Genomic DNA, 25279 nt, shown 5'->3' on the forward strand with positions numbered 1-25279 from the left:
CATCATTTTGCATGCAGCTAAACCAGCTTACCACAAGATTCGTGCCATTTGCCACTTTCTGTGGCCTATGTATTCAACCATAGCCAGTTTTAAGAACTGAAGTTACTGAATGAGAAATTACTATCAGAGGCACGTAAGCCGTGCTTCTGCACAGGTGCTGGTGCCCTTTGTTGTCTTTGTTTATGTTTGTGGGTATTTGGTGTGTGTGTGTGCTATACCTGCAGTCAGATCTGCTGGAACTGGAGTTACAATTGTGAACTGCCATGTGGGTGTTGGGTTCGGGGAATTGAACTCGGGACCTCTAGAAGAGCAGCTAGTGTTCCCAACTGCTGAGCCATCTTCCCAGCCCCAAGCTAGTACAGTTTTACTAGGGAGACACAAGTACATCCATGAATAGGTAAAGGCAAATGTAGGCTTAGGGATGTAGATGTAGCTCAGCTGGTAAGTACAGGCCTAACATGGCAGAAAGTCCTGGGTTCAATTCTCAGTCCCATGTAAACAAGGTATACTGACTCACATCTGTAATCCCATCACATGAGCTTGAGCCCATACTGGCCTGGGCTATATGAGCCCTTGTCTAAAGAGAGAGAGGGGGAGTTGGGGAGGGAAAGAGGATAGGAGAAAAATATATGATATGTATACATATATACACAGTAGACTTCAGTTCTGCCATGAAGAACAAATACATTTCTGGTATTCCACAATGCTACCTGTTATGCAGTCTTAATATTGCTTTATGTGTGCTTAAATATATCTTCTCTGTTTTCTTGTTTACCCTACCCTAAGAAACTACATATTTTCTTATGAATTGGATTCCTATCTTGTGAGCCAGTTGTAATTTTACAATAATCTTTATAGCTTTTGAATTAAAATAATCATTTTCTTCAAGCCTTATACCTTAAAGGGTACCAGGACTGAGCTGGTGCTTCTGGCCTGGTACGCTGAGTTCCACCGTGTGTGAGTCATGGTGAATAGAACCTTGGCTATGTGTGCTTTCATTTGTCCAGACACAACCAGACTTGGTGGTAACAGGATATTTGACAAGATATGAAAAGTAGCTGGGTGTGGTAGCTCAGGCTTGTAATCCCAGCTCCCTGGATGCTGAAACAGAGGATCACAAGTTCAACACCCACCTAGACTACACAGCGACAGCCTGACTCAAACGGAACAGCAAATAATAGATAGATAGATAGATAGATAGATAGATAGATAGATAGATAGATAGTAGATAGATAGACAGATAGATGGTAGATAGACAGACAGATAGATAGATGGTAGATAGATAGATAGATAGATAGATAGATAGATAGATAGATAGATAGATAGAGAGATAGAGAGATAGAGAGATAGATAGAGAGATAGACAGACAGACAGAGACGGTAGATAGATAGATAGATAGATAGATAGATAGATAGATAGATAGATAGATAGAACTTTGAAGACTATAATGACGTGTATAGACATTATCTCTTTGTCTTCTATGCCAAAGATAGTGTTGGTATGATTTGCTTGAGCTCGTAATCTTGAGTCCTTCCATGTTGGTGCAGAGAAAGCTTCCATAGCCCCTTAGAGGCCTAGATTGTGGCCATAGCACAGCACATTTCAATAGTCTGTTGCACATTGAACACTTCACACTGATACTTCTGCAGCGAATAGTCTCATGCCCCTGCCATTGCGTAGAGGGACAGCCATAATTACAGCAGCTGGGTGGGAGGGTCAGAGACTGAATGAGTCTGTAGTCTTGGTGGGCATTGCCAAGTTGTGTTCCTTAGCAATGGCTTTGCTTTGTTCTTCCACCAGCAATATGTGGAAGTGCCTGTTTCCTTACAGCCTGACAACAGACTAGGGTAGTAACACTTTACTTTCCCCCATGCCTCACCAGCCCCATGTGACGTTCTGAACCCTAAGCTGCTCTAAATACTGCTTTGCCGTTTAACTGCAAACTGGTATTCCATCGTTGCTTTATTCTTCTTTGATTTGGGGGACTGATAAAGATAAATGCTGGAAAAGTCTCTTTAATTCTTATCTATTCTTTCTGCAAACTTGTCCTTTGCTCATCTTTACACTGATTCTCAGATATCTTTAACACTCTAAGAGATATTAAATATTTTGTTCAAAATGTTAAAATATTTTTTCAATTTTTTTGGTATTTTCCTTTATTTCTTAATATAAAATAACTTTATATTGGCTAATAATTTGATCTTTTACTTTCATTTATAGTTTTGTGGGATTTTCTTTGTTGTTGGCTTTTTTGTTTGTTCTATCTTTCTTGGTTTTCTTTTTTCTTTCTTTCTTTTTTTTTAAGACAAGGTTTCTCTGTATAGTCCTAGCTGTCCTGGAACTCATTCTGTAGACCGGGCTGGCCTTCAATTCTGCTTCTGCCTACCAAGTGCTGGAATTAAAGGCATGTGCCATCATGCCTGTTTTTTGTTTGGTTTGGGTTGAGTTGGTCTTTTTGTTTGGTTGGTTTTGTTTTTATTTTGAGGCAGGTTCTCAGGTAGCCCAGGCTATCCTTGAACTCAGTATGTAGCCAAGGATGGAACTGAATTCATGATCCTCTGCGTCCATCAACCAAGTGCTGGGATCACCGGTACACACCAGCACACTCAGCCTCATTTATAGTTTTAAATTTTAAAATTCTTATCCAAAGATCTATGAATATTATTTTTCACTGCTGTTTGTAGGTTGATTCTTTAAAGTTTTTGAAAAACCTCAACCCTAACCTATTTGGAGTTCATTTTGATCCATTTACAGCAGCATTTAACACTTATTAAGCATCAGTCTTTCTAAGGATGGTTTAGCATGTGTTGAGGTCTGCTTTCCCATTAGAAATGGTGTGAGTTCTGAGAAAACACATTGGACAATTTCCCCCTTAATCATGGTATTGGATGATAAGCTTTTCGGAGTGGGAATTTTATTGTAAGAATGTTCTTCACTCATAATGTTTTTATCCTAATTTGAATCATTAATATTAGAGCTGAAGCCAAAGTCAGTGTAAGTGCTTTCACTCTAGCAAGTCCATCTTGGTAGAAGAAATGGCCTCAAGACCTCCCTGGTGGCTGGCTATGCTCTGTGTGGTAGCATGCATTTACATCCCTCTCTGGATTGCTCAGGTCACATACACAACTGTCATGAAAATCCTAGCCGTCATCTTTCCTTCTGTAGGAAACTGAGCTTTGATTGATAACGGTGTGAAATGAGAGCCTATGAACTTAAGCTTGTGAGCAAACATGAAGGAGGGGATAGAATCTGTAGTCTGACTGGATGCTGGCACTTCAACAGTCTTGCAATACAGTGTGCTGAGAACAAACATCCTTATCTGGGGCATCTGTTTTCATTCACAAGGCCTGTGACCCCAGATATGCTGGGGTGTTCTCTGGTCTCTGCATTTCCTCTTGCCTGTCTCATTTCTGACCTTCTGTATCCTGTTCAATAACTAAAACACATAAAGAGAGGGATTCTCTTTTCTAGAAGGGTGTTCCAGCTGCTGCCCCTGCCAAGTTCTGCCTGGAGCTTGGGGAAGATGATATATTTATGAGGATTTGCATCTCATTCTTCTGAATCATCCAGGTTAATTGCAAAATATTTAAAGTTTTGACAATTGTATGTTCCCCCTGACTTCCTCTACTTTAACATCAGCAAAAGAGCCAAGTTAGATGTTTTGTATTTTAGAATCCGAATTATTTTCCATGTGTTAATGGATGAGACAAGATTAAAGAATGGTTTGACTAATGTTTCGAGTTTCTTTAAAATTGATCTGTGGGGCTGGAGAGATGGCTCAGCCATTAAAGGCTAGATTAACAACCAAAAATATAAAATTGATCTGTGATCTATTGAGGGTTTAGATGAGGAAGTACTTACATCTTTTTCATTCTGAAAAGCGTGGTTTTAGGAAACATGGAGTGGGGAATGAGATTCTAAATAGTAAGGAAAGAGGGTTGTGAGCTCCAGGGGTGCTAGAGAAGATTGTGCTTGGTTATTTCTCTGATACATGGTCTCATGTAGCCCAGGCTAGCCTTGAATTCAGTATGAAGCTTAGGATGACCTTGAATTTACAATCCTTCTGTCTCTACTTCCTAAGTGCTATGATTACCGGCCTGTACTGCCACTCCCAGTTTTGTTCTATGTATTTATTTTAATGCAGTGTTGGGAGTTGAACCCTAGCACTCTGCCTGCCCCCTTGCCACCGCCCGCCTTGCCACCGCCCCCCTTCCCCCCGCCCCAGCCACATCTCCAACACAGGTTGCACTTTTGAAGGCTTCAGCTTCTGATAAGATTTGTAATGAGGGCTGGAGAGATGGCTCAGAGGTTAAGAGCACTGACTGCTCTTCCAAAGGTCCTGAGTTCAATTCCCAGCAACCTCATGGTGGTTCTGGTCTGCAGGGATATATGCAGACAGAATACTGTGTACATAATAAATAAATCTTAAAAAAAAAAAAGATTTGTAATGAAAATAATGTTAGCATGTCCCAATCCAATCTTCAGCAGCGTGCTCACCGAGGAGGTAGTGTGTTGTGTGGGGCATGGAGACTCAGCCTTGCAGCTTGTGGGCCTCAAGGTAGTGGCTCTAACTAGAAAATATTATTAAAGAATTTAAGAGTGAGCCATTATATTAACAGGTTTTACTCTGTAATTTCTAAGAGTGAAAGCATGGCCACATGGGGCCTGGAGAGATTGCTCAGTGGTTAAGAACACAAACTGCTTTTCCAGAGAACTGGCATTCAATTCCCATCATCCACATTGGGCAGCTTACAACCACCTGTTTCAGGAGGATCCGACTCCTCTGAACTCTGTGGGCACCTGCACTGCAGTCATGTGCAACACACACACACACACACACACACACACACACACACACACACTTCAACATAGTTTTTAAAATAAAAGCATGACTTCATGTGATGCCAGAGTCTGGGCAAACAAAGGGGGAAAGTCTCTCAGCTGAATAGTTTCAGATAAGGAATTTTAGCTAAGATCCACAAAGAAAGAGAGAGACTGCCATTTATTTATTTATTTATTTATTTATTTATTTATTTATTTATTTACTTACTTACTTACTTACTTACTTACTTATTTCGAGACAGGGTTTCTCTGTGTAGCTTTGCACTTTTCCTGGAACCCACTTGGTAGACCAGGCTGGCCTCGAACTCACAGAGATCTGCCTGGCTCTGCCTCCCAAGTGCTGGGATTAAAGGCATGTGCCACCACCGCCCAGCTGAGACTGCCATTTATAACAAAGCCCAGAAATATTCAAACTCCTCTTTCCTGTTGGTTCTGCTGGTCAGCTGTCTATCACTAAGCTGAGGCCAGAGCTGATAAACAATGAAGAAAGGTTTGTTTCTGCTCGTGGCTTTAGAGACTCTGCTCCATGACCAAATGGCCCTGTTGCTCTAGACCCCTGAAGCAGATACTGAATGGCAATGGGGAGGGGTGCAGGGGTGCAGGAGTGGGGCAGGGAGATAGCAAAGCAAAACACTTAGCCATAACCGTGAGGTGAACAAGGAAGAAGACAAGACTGGAGCCCCGTGGTCCCCTTTCCAGGCACATCCCACATGACTTGGTGTCTAAAGCCCACCTCCCATGGCTCCACTGCCTCCAGTTAGTGCTGCCCCACAACAGTCCATTTATTAAAACAGGGGCCATGAGAGGACGCTTACTGTTTAGACCATGACATTGGTTGACACAGAGTAAGTGTGGTCAGTGCTGCTGTGTCCTGCCAGCACTAATACAGCAGGCTATTGAGGCAGAGCAACCGTGTTTTATTTCAGGAACCTCACATTTTTCTTATTTATACTTGTGTAAATGCTTGGCTTTTTCTTTTAATGAAAAACACGCATCCTGTTTTAACATAATAGTTTCCATTTCACTCTATTGGAAACAATTGGATTTAGTAGTAAGATTATGTTGCAAATGCCCAGAAGGGTGGAAAAATAATTCTACATTTTATTGCACACAAAATGTAGACAGTAAGTCACATGTTTGGAGAAAAATGGGAGAGAAATCTTTGCTTAACCTATTTGTTTCCACATAATAGTGTGACATCTGTTTGGCCAGTTTTGCTTTTTAAATTTCCTGTTCCAGTTAGAAGACACCTCCCTTTCTAGTCACCCATAGAAGTCACGTGTGCACATCTGTGACTGCACGTTCAGACAGTTCTGGTGACTGTGATTCTGGAAACATGGAGCTATGAGTCATGTGCAGTTGAGGTGTGCCCTTGAGTTGATGCCAGCCTGAGAATGAGGAGTCACTCACTGTATGCCTCAGCCTTCTTCCCCAAGCCTTCCCGTTCAAGGAGGATAGGTATTTTGCGTTTTTAAAATCCATTTAAATATTTCCCTGGGCAGAGTGTACACATAGGATTTACACAAAATTACATGTAAGTGAGGAAGTGCCCCTCTGTAACAGGAAATGATCCCCCCACACACACTGTTTGTGGCTTTTATGTTCAGATTAAAGGAAAATTGAAAGAGAAAACTGGAAACCACATCTAGTCTCCCTCTCCTGGTTGGAATCTATAATTTGTTTAGAAGATGGTAGGCTTGTATTTGCTTTCATCTTTTTTTGTGGGGGAATATTGAAGAGAATCTCACCACGTAGCCCACTCTAGTTAGGAACTCAGGATCCTCCCATCTCAGCTCCCACCCCACCCCCACCAAGCACTGGGATTGCAGGCATGTGGCACCACACCCAGCTTGGTTTTGTTAATAGTTTTTTGTTTTTTAAAGTTCCTGTTGTCTAGTTGAAATGGTAACAAACAAGAGAAGATTTCCCAACCCACTCATCCCCACCCCAGCACATGGCAGTACCATACCCTGGGGACAGCAATGGAAGCTTTCTGATTCCCATTCTGATTCAAGCTTTTCCCTCATTCCCCATCTATTGCAAGGTACTTGATCACACTGTGTGAAGATGCATCCTTCCTCACTGCCTAAGGCATCTTCTGATTGGTTTAATAAAAAGCTGAATGTCCAATAGCTAGTCAGGAGAGGATAGGCAGGACTTCTGGGGAGAGAGAGAGGAACCTGGGGAAAATTCTGAGAGGTGGGGATTGGCCAGCAAGATGCAGAGGAAGTCAGATGATGTACAGTATGTGGAAGAATGTAGATTAATATAAAGTTTTAAGAGTTAGTTGGGAACAAGCCTAAGAGAAGGCCAAGATTTCATACTTAACAAAAAGTCTCTGTGTTATTATTTGGGAGCTGACAGTCCAAAGAAAGACCTGCTAAACCCATCTACACAACCAGACAGCATCATTGACCCTCCAATTGGAACAGTGGCAATTTGGCTGCTTGTGTTGTAACACATTGCATTTTAGTATTATTCCAGTTTTAAAGTGTCTAGCTATACATGAGCTTTAGGGCTCTGAATCCCATGTAACAGCATCTCCTTGAGTTCTACTTTGTAATGCAAGATTATGAGTTCTTCTACCTCTTTTCTACCCTTTATCCCTTCCTTCCATTGCCCCCATGTTAGCTACAGCTTTTTCCTGTGCATGGCCAAAGTCACTAACCCCCTACCCCTCCATGACCACACTCACAGTTGACCCAGGGTGACCCTGAACTTTGAAATCCAGTACAGAGCACTCACTGCAGTGAGGACTATTCAGTGTTGGTGTGAGTGCCCTGCTATTCCACGCCTCTGTGGTGATGCAGTGTAAACCACCTGGCTGTTCCAAGGAGCTTTCCTACCATTTGCAGTCCATTAGTGAAACTTTCCTAACACAAATTCATTCTGCATTATAGTTTCTCCTGTAATTGGGCCATGGTTCATGTGTACACCAGATATTTTTCAGAGTTTCTAACTGCTGTTTTCTAATCAAATCATTTGTTGTTATCAAGCACCGACTTGTGCACATACTCCTTTAATTCTGTAGACTGACTTTTGTAGGCAAAGTTTTCTTTCCTGTCAGCCAGTTCCCCAAATAACCACTCAGAGACTTATTATTAATTATAAATGCTTAACTATAGCTCAGGCTTATTGCTAACTAGCTCTTACAACTTAAATTAACCTGTTTCTATTAATCTGTGTACTGCCTCAAGGCACATTTACCTCATCTATGAACTTCCTATGTTGCTTCTTTTGCGTCTGGCCCAAGACTTCTCAGACTCTGCCCTTCTTCTTCTTCCCAGCATCCTCCAAGTGTGGCTCTCCTGCCCAATCTCTTCCTGCTCAGCTATAGGCCAGTAGTTCTTTTATTAAACCAATCAGAAGGTGCCTTGGCAAAGATACACCTTCACAGTGTACAAAAGGATTATATATAACATATATATTATATATGCTAGACAAATTGTCAAATCTTACTTGTTGATGTGTACACTCATAAAAACTGATAGTTTAGATAGGTATAGAATTCTGGTCACCATCTTCTTTTCATCCAGCATCCCTTGCAGTTTGTAAAAAGGACTTGAAGGATCCGCCCTCCTTTCTCTCGGGTGCCTTGTTTTATTCTCTCTGAAACCATTTAGGATTTCCACATTTTATTACTGATATTTTGAAGTGTTACATTTATTCATATGAGAAAAGGAGGCAACTGGTTGTGTTTCTTCTATTATTTCCCAGGCACATTTCTTTTCTGTGTAGGACTCCATAACAAAGCTCTTGGATCAGCTCTGAGATCCCTTTTAGGGTTGGCTCATAGGATGCTGGCTTTTGACTCCAGCCGCCCAGTGTCAGAATGACTTCATTTGATTTCTGAGTAGTGGGTTCAGTACTTCCCTCCTCCAGCCTGTCATTCTTATGAAAATACAGATCGCTCCATTTCCCTAGTTAAGTCTTTGACCATCTTCACGTCCTCCTTGTCCTGTCCCTCTGCAGGACACTGGTGTCTCTAGTTCCCTGGTGTTCTTGCTGTCTCCTGTTTCCCAGGTATCATTGGAATCTCTCCTCTCTGTGACCACCAATACCCCAAGGCTGCTTCACTTCCTCTGTTCCCTCTTCTGTACAGTTTTGCCTTCATTGTATTTTTACATCTTTATTTCTGTGGGAAGCTCAACAGTGCGGGGAGGCAGACACCCACCGTTCTGCCATTTTGAATCCTTCCTGACTATTTTTAGGAAAGCTGTCAGCTCAGTTTTCATTTGTGGGTTGTTTCTGGGGTATAGTGTCCTATTTTCCTGGTGTCTCCTCAGTTAGATTGAAAACCTGCAAGAGCTACAGGGCTGTACCCACATCATCCTGTTGCTTCTCCAGAGCCACAGAACGAGTATGAGGCATTTCAGACGAAAGTGCTGGTGTGAAAGCAGACTATCTCCAATCCCCCCCCCATGTGTGTGTGTGTGTGTGTGTGTGTGTGTGTCTCTGATGACATCCTCAACTTCTCAAGCCTCCCCCCTCTAATGGCACCCTCACCTTCCCAAGACCCCACCACCCAGGCACCCTCACCTTCCAAACCTTTTCTTCTGTTCCCTCTGCCTGCCTTGGTCTGTTTCTTGCCTGCTCATCTTTTTCCCATTTAGCTTCTTTTCTGCATCCTCTCCCAGTCTTTCCCCCGTCTGAAGAGATAGAGCAGCTGTTTCCTGGGACAGTCTCCCCTTGCTGTTCTGAGGCCCTCCACGGCAGCATCACGCTTCTCCTTTGTGACCCTGCCACACATGGCAGTTCTCTAGGGACTGGTTTTGAAAGTGTTGAAACTTAATAATTTCCGGTTCACAGCCAGTCTTGCTTTGTCTCCACTCCCATCCCTCCCTTTCTCCATATCATTCTGAAATAAATCCCAGGTGCCACATCATTTCCTTCACAGATGTTTTAGTATGTGTCTCAACAAGGGCCCTTCATAAATATGACCACAATACCATTAGCACACCTAAGCTACTAAAGGCTGTAACAGATCCAGTGAGTACAAATGTCCAATTGTTTAACAATGGCCACTAATACTCTTTGTTTTAATGCATCAAGCTGGGATCCCTGTGAAGTCCAAAAGTCATTGTTGGCTGATATGCCTTTTAAATCCCTTCTAAATATACAAGCTACCTCTCCATCTCCTGGAATTTTATGAATTTTTTCAACTATTTCATGTAATTTCTTACATGTCTCACTAATATTTATTTTATTTCAAATCTATTGAACTCTGTTTGTACAAAAAAAAAATCAGAAAAGAGAATCTGATCATTTGAGACTTGGTATAGATGTGGTCAGTCCTCTGACACAGTTCTTTTTTGCTATGTGTCTGGAAGGCCAGTCAATTGGTAGCTTCCTCAAAAGACCAGGTACATGGAATTACAAAGTCTACTTTTTTAAGAATTACACTTATTTTGCAAATGCATGCAGATAAGTGTGTGTGAATGTGTGCATGTGCATGTGTGTGAGTGCATGTGTGCGTGTGTGCGTGGTATCGTAGTACATGCATGGAGGTCAGAAGACAACTTGCAGGACTATGTTAACTCAGGTTGCCAGTCTCGGCTGCACCTCTGCCTCATCTCATTGGCCCTTCAGCGTGCTTTTGCAAAGTCCTAAGGAGGAATTCTCACAAAGCCTAAAGTGTGATAAAATAAGATTTTATATTCAAATTCAAACAACTTTATGTTATCTGGTTTTCACCCTTAGTAAATCAATAAATAACCCCACATCTGAAGATGGGGTTGGAGCCTATAAGATATTACACCAGACTAAGAACATTTCACGGCCTTTCCAGTGTGCTAGTGCTTCAAGTGGTGTGAACGAGAGCAAGGCCACTTTTGCCTCGAGCATCACAGCTGTTTCATGTTGCTTCCACATCTGTTTACTTTGGCACAGAAGTTCTCATTGATGGAGTCCAATCTTGTCCTTGCCTAATCCTTCTTCTTAAATGATGGACGGCATGTACAAAGTGTTATCATTGTAATGAATCAAACAATTGTTTTCCCTTTTTTGGCCAGAAACAAACTTGAAGAGAGTTGAACCTTCAGAGTGAAATGTAAAATGATTGCTTTCTCTTTGTTCACTGTACATTTTCTCCTGGTCTTAGGAGCTGGGAATCCCAAGTGTAAAATTGCAGTGGTTTTGGGAAGAACAGAAGCTGCTTCTGTATCCAGGTAATAACTTGGTTCTGGTGGAGAGGGCCGTGGAAGAGTGGAGCCTGTGTTCTTTTTTTTTTTTTTTTTTTTTTTTTGGTTTTTCAAAACAGGGTGTCTCTGTGTAGCTTTGAACCTTTCCTGGAACTCACTCTGTAGCCCAGGCTGGCCTTGAACTCACAGAGATCCACCTGCCTCTGCCTCCCGAGTGCTGGGATTAAATGAGTGCGCCACCACCGCCCAGCTTTGCAGCCAGGTGTCCTTTATGTCCATTTATTCACTTAAAATGTGCCACGTGGGCGTCCTACCATAGTGTAAGATATGCTAGTGATTAATGTTATGTATCTGCATCTCAAGCGTTTTGCTTTCAAAATCTATCTGGGACACAGTTTAGGGAGTAAAGCTGTGCCCTTAGCAAGAGTGGCTGAGGTCATTAGTAGTGCAGGCCAGTGACCTCAACACTCAGGAGGCAATGGAGGCAGGAGGCTCAGTCAAGTCCAGCATGCTCCACACAGCACGTTCCAGGCCAGAACTTACATAGTGTTACACAGTGAGACCCAAACAAATTGGGGGAATGGGGGTGGAATGAGGATAAAGTGTTCATGAATCTTGAAAGATATTTAGATAAAGTGATGAGAAATTGAAATTTTCCTTGTTCAGTGGTAGAGATTTTGCCTGTCATGTCCAAGGCCTTGGTTCAATCATTGGTCCTATAGAAGAGAGAGAGAGAGAGGGGAGAGAGAGAGAGGGAAATAAAACTAACTGTTCCAAGTTGTCTGAAATGTGGAAGCCTTTGAATGTGCATGTTAAAGGCAATTGTCTTAAAATGTTTAATTTTGGATGGCAGTTGTCATTTACCATGGTTGAGTAGTGAGGAGCCTCAGGTCTCCTTCATTTCTGAGTCATTGTTTCTGTTCCAGATCACAGCCTGTGACAGCCAGGGCTAAGCATGTCAGTCATGAGCTTAGCGTTCCAATCATCCTTGCATATGTGAGTTATGTGAGTGAGCTCCTGACTCATATCATCGCCTAGCATTGTGTCCCTAATGCTGCTTTTCTTTTGTGCAGACACAAACAACACAGCATGATTCTCGTTCCAATGGACACACCTGGAGTAGAACTAATAAGGCCTCTGCCAGTGTTTGGCTTTATGGGTAAGTACTCTGTAAACAAGTCTGTGCAACACGTGCAGGAAGATGGCGCCTGTGGAAACACTAAAGGGAATCAGCAGTGCTGCTAGGAGAGTCCCTCAGACCCCACCAGCTCTTCAGTGTGCTAGGGAAGGTCCGGACAGAGCAGATAAGAAGTGGGCTGGGCAGCACAGCTTCCTGCCTCGTTGCTTACGCTGTGGAAAGAGCAAGTTGTCCTCGGGAAACAGTACTGACTGGCAGCCTTCTCTCTATGTGTGTTTGTGTACTTAGAAAGGAAGCTTCAATTGTGGGGAAAAGAAGAGCCAACATTTAAAACATTGAAAGTGAGTACGCAGTGGGAGTTTCTTATTTTCTTATTCTGGAAATTAATGCCTAAGGATACAGCACGTCTGATCAAGGGAAAGAATGAAACAGATGGATAAATCAATTGGACATAATCCACTAAATTTTTATTTTATTTTATTTTATCTGTGTTTAGTTCTCTTAACCAGTAAGAGCTGTTAGTAAGCAATGAGATGAGTTTTAGTTTATTTGAATACAAAACATTTCCTCCTATTCTTGGGTAGAAGAATTTCTAAGAAGTAAGGCTTCTTGTTCCCTGCCACCCATCCTGGGCGCATGCCTGCTGTGTCCAAGCCACTGAGGTCATCCACTCATTGAGAGGTTTTGTGATGTAGTAGATGAAGGTCCTTCCACTTGGGAGCTTACATACTGGGGGGATGTGAGAAGCATCCTGGCTTGTTAATTAGGATGTTATTAGTGGTACATGCTATGAACATGTAGACCAGACTTCAGGCTTTGTGTTGAGTTTGACTGGTGAATGTGGTGATATTTTGTGGTACTCTAATAAAACTAATACTGCCAGGCGGTGGTGGTGCACGCCTGTAATCCCAGCACTTGGGAGGCAGAGGCAGGCAGATCTCTGTGAGTCCGAGGCCAGCCTGGTCTACAGAGTTAGTCCAGGACAGGCTCCAAAGCTACAGAGAAACCCTGTCTCAAACAAACAAACAAACAAAAAAACCTCCTAATAGTGCCACTGCCTTTGGGGACCATTTTCTTTCAAACCACCACATTCCCCTCCCTGGTCCCCAAAGGCTTATAGCCATATCATAATGTAAAAAATACATTCAGTCCAACTTCAGAAGTCCTCATAGTCTGTCACAGTCTCAAATGTTTTAAAGTTCAAAGTCTCTTCTGAGATTCATGCAATCTACTAACTGTATTCACTCTGTAAAAATCAAAATAAAAAAGCAGATCCCATAGTTCCAACATATAATGGCACAGGACATACATTACCATTCCAAAATGCAAGGAAGGGAGCATGGGAAGAAAATACTGGACCAAAGCAAGACCAAAAATCAGCTGGGCAAACTCCAAACTCTGCATCTCCATGTCTGATGTCAAAATGCTCTTCAGATCTCCAACTCCATTCAGCTTTGTTAACTGCAACATGTTTCTTTCTCTTGGGCTGGTTCCACTCCCAGTTAGCAGCTCTCCTTGGCAGATATCCCATGACTCTGCCATCTTTAACATTTTGGGGTCTCCAAGGCAATCCAGGCTTCAACTTTACAGCTTCACATAATGGCCTCTCTATTAGGCCTCCATTCAGAGACCCCTTCTCCCCCCCACATGCTTGGCCTCAGTGGCTTTATTCCATAAATCCTTATCTACAGAACCACAGAACTCTATCTAGAACCACATGGCCAAAGCTGCCAAGTTCTGCTGCTTGCTGGGGCTGGAACAAGGACCCCTTATTCAATTACATCTTCACCAACTTTCTGTCTTTCACTGCCTAAGCTTTGCTGTCCTGAACCTTGCTCTATATAGACCAGGCTGGCCTCAAACTCAGATATCCACCAGCCTCTACCTTCCCAGTGCTGGTATTAAAGGTGTGCCCCACCACACCTGATTCTAAGCTTTTCTTTTCTTTTCTTTTTGAGGATTGAACCCAGGGCCTTGAGTTTGCTAGGCAGGTGCTCTACCACTGAGCTAAATCCCCAACCCTAAGCTTTTCTTTAGTTCCTTTTCACAAGTTGGAAGCTTATAGCTGGTTAAGATCTTGCCCTGAGGTCACCATGCCCTTTACTCCATTTCTTAATCCATTTATCTCCTTTAGGAGATAGCTAGGATTTAGCTCTATTCCAATTCAAAGTGCTAATTTTCTCCTCAAATTTTTCATTTTGTAATTTACCCTGCTCAGCTTGTTCCATTTCATTATAAATCTTCATTAGAGTTAACCATTAAAAACCACACAACAGCCAGGCAGTGGTGGCACATTTAGTCCCAGCACTCCTGAGGCAGAGCCAAGAAGATTTTTTTTGGGGGGGCAGGGAGGGTGTTTGAGACAGGGTTTCTCTGTGTAGTTTTGGTTCCTGTCCTGGATCTCACTCTGTAGACCAGGGTTGGCCTCAAATTCACATAGATCCACCTGGCTCTGCCTCTCAAGTGCTGGAATTAAAGGAGTGTGCCACCACTGCCCGGCAAGGGTTTAATTTTTTTATTTAGTTCTTGTGTGTGGAGTGCGCTGTGCTGGTGTGCATAAGTATCTGCCCATGTGTGGTCATGCATGTGGAGGACAGTGTTAACGTTAACGTCTTCCACTGTTGCTGTCAACCTTGTCTTTGAAGACAGGCTCTCTCACTGAACCCAAACTCACTGCTTTATGACAACCTGAGAGCTCTGGCTCTGCCTGTCTCTGCTGTACCTCTGCTAGGGTTGCAGATGTCTGTAAGTGTCCCTGGGATTTATATGGGTGCTGGGGATTTGAACTCAGGTCTTCATGGCACTGGGCAGGCCCTTTACCAGCTGAGCTGTCTCCCCAGCTTTGAATTTTTAGATTTTTTTAAAAATCTTTTCTGCCAAATCTTTGGGTCACATGTATGTACATGTATGCTGTGGAACCTGGTCCTCCATTTCCATAGCTTTGTGACTTCAGATGACAGATTAAAACACATCTATCAAATAGTTCCTGAGACCTCTTCTAACTCAACAGTTGAGTGTGCTGTAGACTGAGGGTTGAGTTCTACCCTGGAATACCCACAATATAATCATCTTTGAAATGCTCCTTTCACTGAATACTTATACTTTATAGCAGAATCACTATCTATGACTCCTTTGCTCAACTCATCTTGTATTTTAAATTATTTCTGTTTTGTAGATAATGTACATGGTGGGCACTGGGAGATCCATTTTAATCATGTGCGAGTTCCTGCTACCAATTTAATACTTGGTGAGTATTTAGCATACCCCCCTCCAGTAATATGTATTCCTAATCCCAGGTTTGGAGCTAGGAAAGATACACAACTTTAATTTAGATACTTCCCATCTTATTCCAATTATAGAGGAAAATGTTCCTTTTGTATATTTTTACTATCTAGAATAATACAGTTTTGTCTGAATGTTAAATGATAATTTTATATTTTATGTAAAAATTATACTTTATATTTATAACAGCAGGAAACGTAGCTGAATACAAACAGTATCCAATTCAGAGCAACATGCTTTTTCTAAAGGCATGGTCGGGGCCCCCTACTAGTTTTAAGAAAATGTCAATACTTTCTTTGCATTCAGAGCCAAGAGAGAATAAATAGAATACAAGTTTAAATCTTCACTTCATGCCTGAGATGACTCCATCCTTCCATTCACTGGAAACCTCCCCAACCGTCAAAGAGTGGGTTTCCCTCTCGTTTCCCCTGACAGGCCCCGGATTAGAGTGGAGGACAGTCTGTCCCTCCTTGGCCTTCCCTGTCTTGCTGTACCACTCTTAGCCAGCTCCTTTCTTCTCTAGACTAGATTCCTAAGGCGGGGACGGTGCTTCAGCCAACTTTGTAGCCATTGTGGCACTAATAAAGCAGCTGACACTTTACTCAGGGGACAAACTCCCCTACATCATAATGAACGTTATTTCAAAATTGTCTCTTTCCTCACCAGAAAGCTGTTTATATTAAGGGCAGCTCAGCTCTCCTAGAATTCATGTAGCTAAAAGAAACTGGCTGGGCCATCTTCATGTTCTGTTTACTTTCTCACAGGTGAAGGCAGGGGGTTTGAAATTTCCCAAGGCCGCCTTGGACCCGGAAGAATCCACCACTGTATGAGAACCGTGGGTTTGGCCGAGCGCATTCTGGAGATCATGTGTGAACGGGCAGTGCAGAGGGTAGCCTTCAAGAAGAAGCTGTACGAACACGTAAGAGGATCTGGAATGTCCTTGGACTTGCTGTCCCCTGCTATGCTACTCTGTCCTTAGTGAGAAGAGAGAGCATCTGTGCTGGAGAGGTTTCCTCTGTGTGAGCACAGGATCCTCTGCTGTGGGCGTGGCCACGTCCTGCATGGGAAGCTGCATTTCCCCTTGTGAAAGGTGAACAAGTCCTTGAGGCTTCAACACCCGGCACACAGAGTGTGAGGATGGCTTCAGCCTCCTCCGACTCTAGAGAGCCTGGACATCACAGCTGTGGACATCACAGCTCACTGAGGACTTGGGGGGATTGTCATAGAAAAAGAACTTGCCTTGTCCTTTGGGTTTCTAGAAGGAATTAGAACATTTAAGTGTAACAGATAAGTAAATGCAGAGGAAAACAGCACATAACTCAGAGAAAGACAGAACATTCTATAATAGATTTAAAAAATGGAATGGGCTGATTCTGGAGGAAGCCAGTTTACTACTTATGGAGAAACACAGAAATGGGGCCAGCATTTGATTGGAGGTACATTTTTTTTTTTTAATTTTCATCTATAAACTATATGCTATCAAGTCTGTTATTTACCACCTGCTGTAAATATAGTTAAAATTGACAGTAAAATTAAGTCATATGTGTCAACAGAGGGAAGAGGTATAGCTGTAGACTCTGGAGAACCTTCTACAAGAGAGAGAGCCAAGTCACTACCCCCAAGGCCCTCCTCATTTTTAAGAAAGCAAGAAAACTTAGTATTAGGTGTTTCACCTTCCTGTTGCTCACATGTTTATATTAGGTCTGGCTTGTGTTGACAGAAGTATTGTGTTTGCTGCACAAGTGTATCTTATTGTGTGAGTCCCTTGTACAGTTGTGGCCTTCTCAGAATGCTTCACAGCAGCTTTTGCTTGGTTGTTTTTGTTTTGTTTGTTTGTTTTTTCAAGACAGAGTTTCTCTGTAGCCCTGGCTGTCCTGGAACTCACTTTGTAGACCAGGCTGGCCTTCAACTCAGCGATATGCTTGCCTCTGCCTCCGCCTCCTGGTGCTGGGATTAAAGACATGCACCACCACATGTGACCTGGGTGGTGTTTTAAAGTGGCACCAGGGAGGGCTTCTCGCTGTCTTTTAATATATCCTGCTATGCCAGAGAGGACTTTAAAAACATGTGTCTCCTTCTACTGGAACCCTCCCATCTGGCCTGAATTAATGTGCTGGCAGAGGCAGAAAGAGAACGTGTAGGCTTGTCACAAACAAGAATCTGCTCCAGTTCTTGTTTTCGATTTGTAAAAATGACATTTTGTTTCCCTGAATGTGGAGACTCCTTCCAGCTGCCTCTAAATTATTCCAGCTGTAAAGCAGAACTTCACCTTAGTCAGTACATTTGGCTGTTTCCTGGAGCTTTCAATTTCTACCCTTCAGTGCTTTTCAGCAAATCTGGGGTCTAAGGCGACCCAGCTGGGAACTTGACTTCGTTCTAACTAAGAAGGGAGTGCATTTAAATCTGTTCCTGAAGTTGTGATTTCCCTGTTCTTCATCCATCACAAAATTCATCAACTATGGCAGCTTGCTTGAAATTCATTCTTAGCCTGTTTTTACCTATTAGGCCAGTCCTGACCCGAGTCCGGGGACCACAGGCCGCCACCATGCTGATTCTGTGGCTGTATGTTTAAAAGTAAGAAGAAGCAGAGAAAGTTCATTCAAAACATATTTTTAGTCAGGTTTGGTGGCACATGCCTTTAATCCCAGCACTCAGGAGACGGAGGCAGGTGGATCTCTGTGAGCTCAAGGCCAGCCTGGTCTACAGAGTGAGTTCCAGGATGCCAGGGCTGTTAGAGAGAAACCTTCTCTCAGAAAAGAAAAAAAGTTTTTTGTTTTGTTTTTACTTTACCCAATATATGTGATATATGAAAGCAATATAAAAATGGGATTAATAAGGTAGTTTGCATTTTAAAATTGAATGCATATTTTACACTTTATATTACATTTACATTCAGATTAGACATACTTCAAATTTTAGAAGCCACATGTGGCTGAAAAAGATAACTGACCTTAAGATGACTGTGGGAGATTCACACGGCTTGAATTAAAGCTCTGTAACATGCTGATCAGGCTTAGCAATCATCATAAACAATAGTTCTGTGTTTAGAATGGGGAACTCAAAAAATTCTGTTTTGATCATCTGGGATCATTTACTATGTCCCCTGGGCTTCCATGCTGAATCATGAATGTTTGATTGCTTCTGGGATTTCTGGTGCATCCACATGGTACACCCATGTGGTACATCATATAGTATATTCATGTAGTATATTCATGTAGTACATCCATGTGGTACATCCACATGCTACACTCATGTGGTATATCATATAGTATATTCATGTGGTACATCCATATGGTACTTATGAACCCATATTCATATACTCATATATATATTCATATACCTCATCAGTTCTAAGTTCTAACAAATGAAGAAAACTCAGAATTTTCACTAAGTGAGAACCAAGTACGCATTTTTACTGTTTTAATTTTACTGTTTAATTTAATTTTACTGAGATAATTAGAGCCACACATTCAGATTTAAGAAATAATGCCAAAAGACTCCTTCTTCTACCCAGTTCTTTTCAGTTTTAACAGCTTGCAATGCTATAGGACCATATCAGGAGGATGTTGATGTTGTCATGGATACCATTAGGCTACAAAGTCTCCATCACCACAGGCTCATTTAGGCTGTCCTTGTATGAGGCAAACTCATTTCACTCTTTTTTTCTTGGTTTTTCGAGACAGGGTTTCTCTGTAGCTTTGGAGGCTCTCCTGGAACTCACTTTGTAGACCAGGCTGGCCTTGAACTCACAAAGATCCGCCTGCCTCTGCCTCCCGAGTGCTGGGATTACAGGCGTGCGCCGCCACTGCCTGGCATCATCTCACTCTTACCACCATGTCTTCATTGACTCCTAGCAACCGTAATCTGCTCCATTTTAAGTAATGTTTTCATTCCAGACATGGGATTATATAACATGTAAGCCTTTGGGGGACTGGCTGTTTTCCTCCGTCATTGTTCTTGGGAGAATCACAAAACTGTGACTCAGTTGTGCTGCTGAGCTGCATCGCTTTGTATAGCCCACTGCGGGTGAGCTGAGGGATACCTGTGGTTTCATGGTTTTGTTTTTGGTTGCTATGAAGCTGGTATTAGGTGAGACCCATGCCGAGAGAACAGTTCCTGGGCAATATGGCCATTGTATGTTCGGCCCATGTATGTAGGTGGTCCAGTTTCTGTGCATCCCCACCAGCATGTGATGGAGTCACAGTTTTCTTTATTTAGGCATCCTGACTGGTTTGTAATGATATGTCAAACCGCTTTCATTTATGTCACCCCTACAGAGAGAGACATCTTGTCATCGTTTGCCATATTCTTCCTTTGGGCTTGTGTCTGATGCCCATTGTCTACCTGGATAGTTTGGTGTCTTCTCCGGAGTTGGTTTTACATTCTGGGCCTTGTACTTAATCACCCTGCGGTTTTCAAGTATTCCCCGCCCCTCTTGGTGTTTTTTTCCATCCTCTAACAGGGTCTTCCACGGAGCAGGAGTTTTCTGACTCACTTGTCCTGTTGTCTTTGTGGCCCATGTCTGGGCGTCAGTCTGAGGGCCTTTGCTTTCCCCTCTGTACTGGAGGTTTGATCCGATGGTTTTCCCAAGGGCTGGCACTTTGTACTGGAGCACAGAGCAGTTCAGTTGTGATGTGAGGCACGGGCCTTCAGAGTCCTGTTCCTCTGTTCGTTTGTTCCCACACTTGGAGAAGTGTCTCTCCTCCATCTAAGTGTTCTTGTGCCTCTGCAGAAGTCAGTCGGGCATGTTGGTGGTGTTTTAGTTCCTGTTTTCGTTAGGTCTGAGCTCTCTGTGAGTATTTCTCTACCAACACTGCACATTTTTATACAACTCATCTCAAATACACTAGACTGAATCCCCTCACTTTCCTCTCCTCTGTAAATGTTCCAGCAACTCTATCACTTTGCTGCTTTCCCACATAGTTTTTCTCTGAAGTTCGCTTTACCTGCCATCTGATTATGTTTGCACGACATCTTTTTCCCTTTTGTTTTTGCCTTTTTTGCTGTGTCATATTTCAAGAACATTTCTTCAAGACAGGAATAGACTTACCAATAGCAAATAAATACATCAAAGGAAGATCAGAAGTGACAAGAATTAGGAGAATGCAGGCTGGAACCACAGTGAAATGTCTCTGACTGAAAGATTGCTAACCCTGCCTGGTGCTTGAGAAACATCCAGAATTGTCATAGTCAGCTGCGATAACCACTACCTAGTACAACCACTTAAGCCAACTATTTCTTGTAAATGTTAGCCAGTGACAAACAATTCCACTTCTGGTGTTTGCTTTAAAAAAGAAGAAGAAGAAGAAGAAGAAGAAGAAGAAGAAGAAGAAGAAGAAGAAGAAGAAGAAGAAGAAGAACATATACTCATCCCAAAGCTTGTATAGAAATGTCTACAGGGGCTGGACAAATGGCTCAGTGGTTAAGAGGACTGACTCCTCTTCCAGAGGACCTGGGTTCAAGTCTCAGCACTCACATGGCAGGTCACAATGTTCTGTAATTCCAGTTCCAGGGGACCTGACACCCATGGCAAAACACCAATGCACAGAAAATAAAAATAAATCAATTAGAAATGTTTACGGAAGCTCCATCAGTCAGAAGTAGGTACGGCCCCGATGTCCCCCAGCAGATGAATGGGTAAACAGACTGTGCTCATCCCTAGATGGAGTCATCCTCAGCAACAAGCATCACTGCCAGTTAATAAACAGAAGGATTGGGTGAAATTCAAAGCATTACACCGGGTGAAAGCAGCAATTCAAGTCCGTGCTAGATGATCTCATTACACAGCATTCCACACCCTGGAAACAGCAAAACTATAGGGATGACCTGTCATGGTGGGTGGGTTTAGGGATGTGGGGTTGTAAGAGCAGCAGGCTGCAGCACTGGGGACGTTTGGGGGATGAAACTCTCAGAGCTGTCCCCACAAGGCCTTCCTGCTTGTTTGGGGGAGGGTTCTGTTTGTTCCTTATGTGTATGGATGTTTTGCCTGCATGTGTCCCGGAAGAGGGCATCTGATCCCCTGGAACTGGAGCTAGAGATGGCTGTAAGCTGCCATATGGATGCTGGGAACTGAACCTGGGTCCTCTGGCAAAGCAGCCAGCCAGTGCTCTTAACCACCAAGCCCTCTTTGAAGCCCTGGTTTTGTTGAGACAGAGTCTCATGTAGCCCAGGCTGGCCTTGAATTCTAGATTCTTCTGCCTCTCCTTCCCAAGTGCTGGGGTTATAAGCACAAGGCACTTCTCCAAGCATGGGAAAGGTCATTTTTTATTACATAAATAACATCCTAATAAAGGGCTCCTGGGTCATCCTGAAATTGTGCTGAAAATGATGTATTCTGATTAGAACCAGCTCCTCCATTGTACTTATTCGAGATGTCAATGAGGACCTGTAATTAGTATTCACAAGGGCCACAAAGAGTAGTATGGCAATAAGACAGTCTCTCAGTTCAGCCATCTTGACATCAGACATTAAGATATCCAAAATAGGCACCTGCCACCATGCATGACAGCCTGAATTTGAAGATCACGACACAAGATACACACACACACACACACACACACACACATTTTAACCCAAAATAAATTATTTTTCTGAGCAAGTAACACTGCTACAATCTCCTCATTTCAACTATGGTATTCCACTGGTTTGTAGCTAGGCTGGTGTATAGCAAGAGAATCAAGCCTTTAACTCAGAACTATATACAGCAAGGCTTGTGGACTACCACTGGCCTAGAAAGTTTTATCAAATACAAGGCTCCACTGATCCTTCCCTCGCTCCCCTCCAGGAGGTCGTGGCTCACTGGATTGCTAAAAGCCGAGTAGCCATCGAGGAGATCCGCCTGCTGACCTTGAAAGCAGCGCACAGCATAGATACTGTGGGCAGTGCGGCAGCCAGGAAGGAGGTGAGTTGTCCGCCCTCTCCGACCCCTGAACCACCAACTGCAGTCTTCTCGGCCTCTCTCACCCACTGGCTGTTGCAGGGTCTGTGCCCCCTGCAAACACTCAGATTATAGGAAGTTTCCGTGTGCTTTTGGTTACAGACTGTGATTATTTGTCATTGCTGGCTTTCCTCTCACCGGGCTGCCTAAGAGAAGACTTTCAGGATGCAGAATGCCTTAAGGACTGTTAAAATGGGACAAGGGGTGGGGGAGTTCTAGGCTTTCTACATACCTGGAATTGATGGTGCCCGCCATTCACTCTAGCCTTGTGTCCAAAGTGTCTACTATCTCTCTGCCTTTGGCGTTGGGCTAGATGATGGGTATGGACTGTATGGGACGATTCCCCCACATTGTAAATGTTCCATTAAAGGCATCTATTGCCCCCGGCCTTCTCATGTATCCAGCTTCTCTGAAATAAGACATACTCATTTTATTCTAAAAGCCCATACAATTTCTAAGTCGAAAAACCTGATCAACAGAACAAAGACCATGGACTTTGTGTGAGCAGGAACATTCTGAGTATGATTTACAAGCTGCCTGAAATCCTTTTGGAACAAGGCAACTTAGAAACAAATGTGATCTGGAAGCAAGATCTCTTTCCAGAAGGCGGCTGCTAACTGAAATATAACCGCTCACTGTATTGCTTCGCCCTTCTGTTGGCCTCCACCACAGATCCTGTTCAGTGATGGCTTGGGTGTGGGAAAGTTTCCTGGTTTTTTTCTTCACAGAGAATTCCCAATTCTATCAAACCCTGGCACACTTTGCATGGTCTGAGAGGAGCACATTCTTTTCCTATCTTGCTTATGTAGATTGCAATGATCAAAGTGGCCGCCCCAAAAGCCGTCTGCAAAATAGCTGACCGGGCCATCCAGGTGCACGGAGGGGCAGGTGTTTGCCAGGATTACCCTCTGGCTAACATGTGAGTACACGTCGTTTAAGGATATTTACACTGAGCTCCGGGGAGATGATTTGGTAGATAAAATGCTCTCCACGCAGGTGTGGTAGCCTGAGTTTGAATTTCAAGAACCCAGGTAAAGGTGGGTGCAGTAGCACCTGTCTGTAGTTTCTACGGTGCTTCTACTTCAAGCTGGGAGGCAGAGGTAAGGGGAGCCATAGAAGGCTGCAGGCCAGTTAGCCTGGCTTACAAAACAGCAAACAGGTGAAAACGTGTTAGCTCAGGGAGGTTCAATAACAACTAGCTAACTTTCTCTCCTTGATGGCATCTCCCAAAAAGCATGTCCACCACTCAAAATCCTTCCCTGCTACTTCTGGTGCACCTCTCCATCTCTTCCAGATGCCCTCTGATGCTCTTTGATTACTTTCTGTCAACTAGTTACTAGCACAAGGTTAATTTTATTTAATTAACACAAATGTTAACTTGGAGTTCACAGTCTGATCGATTATCCCCCAACACTATGGTTGTGTGTGAGCACACTCTTATACACACACACACACACACACACACACACACACACCATACACAAAAATTTTCAAAATAATATATTTAAAAGGATTGGCATTAAAAATACAAAGATTGAAATAAGCGTCAATCAAAAGATAAAATCGGTTTTTTAGTCTACAGATGCTTTGATGGTAATTGTTTAGGAAAAGAAAAAAGGCACTTCCTGTGTGTAACTGAATGTGAAGGGACGTGGGGAGTTAGTGTGGCGGTCAGCTCTAAGAAACAGCCGCTCTTAACTCGGCTTTGTTAGCCTCTGCCTGAGGAGTACACGGAGGGCTTCTGGGCTCCAGCATGGAGTTCCACCCAGAGCAGGGAGGAGGGGAGGGCCCAGAGACGTGGAGGGGCCCAGAGCCAGGCCCTGTGTTCACGGTGAGGAGGCAGCAGCTGAATGAGCAGCGTTGGTAGCAACGACTGTCCAGTGCTGGACTCTGGTTACGGGGGACATGACGGAAAGTTCTCTGTTCCCCGGTGGCCCTTCTCCACACAGGCACTGTGCCATGCTCCTGTCTCACTGGAGGTGCCCTCTTACACACATCCATTTTTAACCTTAAAAGAAGCTAAATATGCACCGCCATCCCGTCGGCTGCCGTGACCTTCATCAGAGCTCTAGGTTCCAGTCAGTTCAGAGACGCACCAAACCCATAGAGTGAGAGCCGCGGCTGGCGCCTTGTAAAGTCCGGCCTTTTTGCCAGCATGGCGGTGCACGGTGGCAGTGCCTGACTGTAATTACAGCACTTGGGGGTGGGGTAGTGACAGGAAGACTAAGAGTGAGTTCCACCTGGGCTAGTGACAGGTTAGCCTTAGCCACGTAGAGAGACCCTGCTTCAAAACCAAACAGAACGTTCCGCTTTTCTGAGTTGGGGCTTTCATTTAGCAATATATTATCTGGTCACATGTGTTAACTATATATACAGTAGATAATGGAGTTTGCTGTGGCATTTCCACATATGTGTGCAGCCTACAGTGATGGATGGGAGTTCTTTTTCAAACATTTATTTATTTATTTGGGATAGACTTTCCTGTAGACCAGGCCAGCCTCAATCTCAGCTTGCTCTGTAGCAAAGAAAGACCTTGAACTTCTGATGATTCTCTTGTCTCCAACTCCCATGTGCTAGGATCGTGTGCTGTGACGTCACGCCTGGCTTTTATGTGGTGCTGTGGGTTAAACTCGGGGCCCTGGTATGCTAGGTTAGCACTGTGCCGGAAAAGCTGCCTCTAACCTACGGAAGTGCTTTCTTTCACTTCTGGATGAAGACTCCCTCACACTTTTTGTAAGGCTGTCTGACAGTCAAGATCCCCAGATCTTGCCTGTGTTGGAAAGCATCTCTCTTTCCTTCCTGAAGGCTAGCTTTGCTGGGCATTGTAGTCTTTTTTTTTTTTTTTTTTAAGATTTATTTATTATGTACACAGAAAAGGGTGCCAAGTCTCATTACAAATGGTTGTGAGCCACCATGTGGGTGCTGGGAATTGAACTCAGG

The 25279-nt window shown here is 43.4% G+C and overlaps 1 protein-coding gene across 1 annotated transcript in view; it reads left to right on the top strand.

The window, feature by feature from the left end:
* The window catches only part of Acad11 (acyl-CoA dehydrogenase family member 11), a 72240-nt gene that overhangs the window by 45336 nt on the left and 1625 nt on the right, over nucleotides 1-25279 (top strand). The window contains exons 14-19 of the mRNA XM_036191985.1: nucleotides 10943-11009; nucleotides 12056-12141; nucleotides 15296-15367; nucleotides 16167-16321; nucleotides 22187-22303; nucleotides 23149-23258. Coding sequence (XP_036047878.1) covers nucleotides 10943-11009; nucleotides 12056-12141; nucleotides 15296-15367; nucleotides 16167-16321; nucleotides 22187-22303; nucleotides 23149-23258 — 607 coding nt within the window. The remainder of the gene's footprint in view (nucleotides 1-10942; nucleotides 11010-12055; nucleotides 12142-15295; nucleotides 15368-16166; nucleotides 16322-22186; nucleotides 22304-23148; nucleotides 23259-25279) is intronic.

This window comes from Onychomys torridus, chromosome 7, assembly GCF_903995425.1.
Source record: "Onychomys torridus chromosome 7, mOncTor1.1, whole genome shotgun sequence".
NCBI lineage: Eukaryota > Metazoa > Chordata > Mammalia > Rodentia > Cricetidae > Onychomys > Onychomys torridus.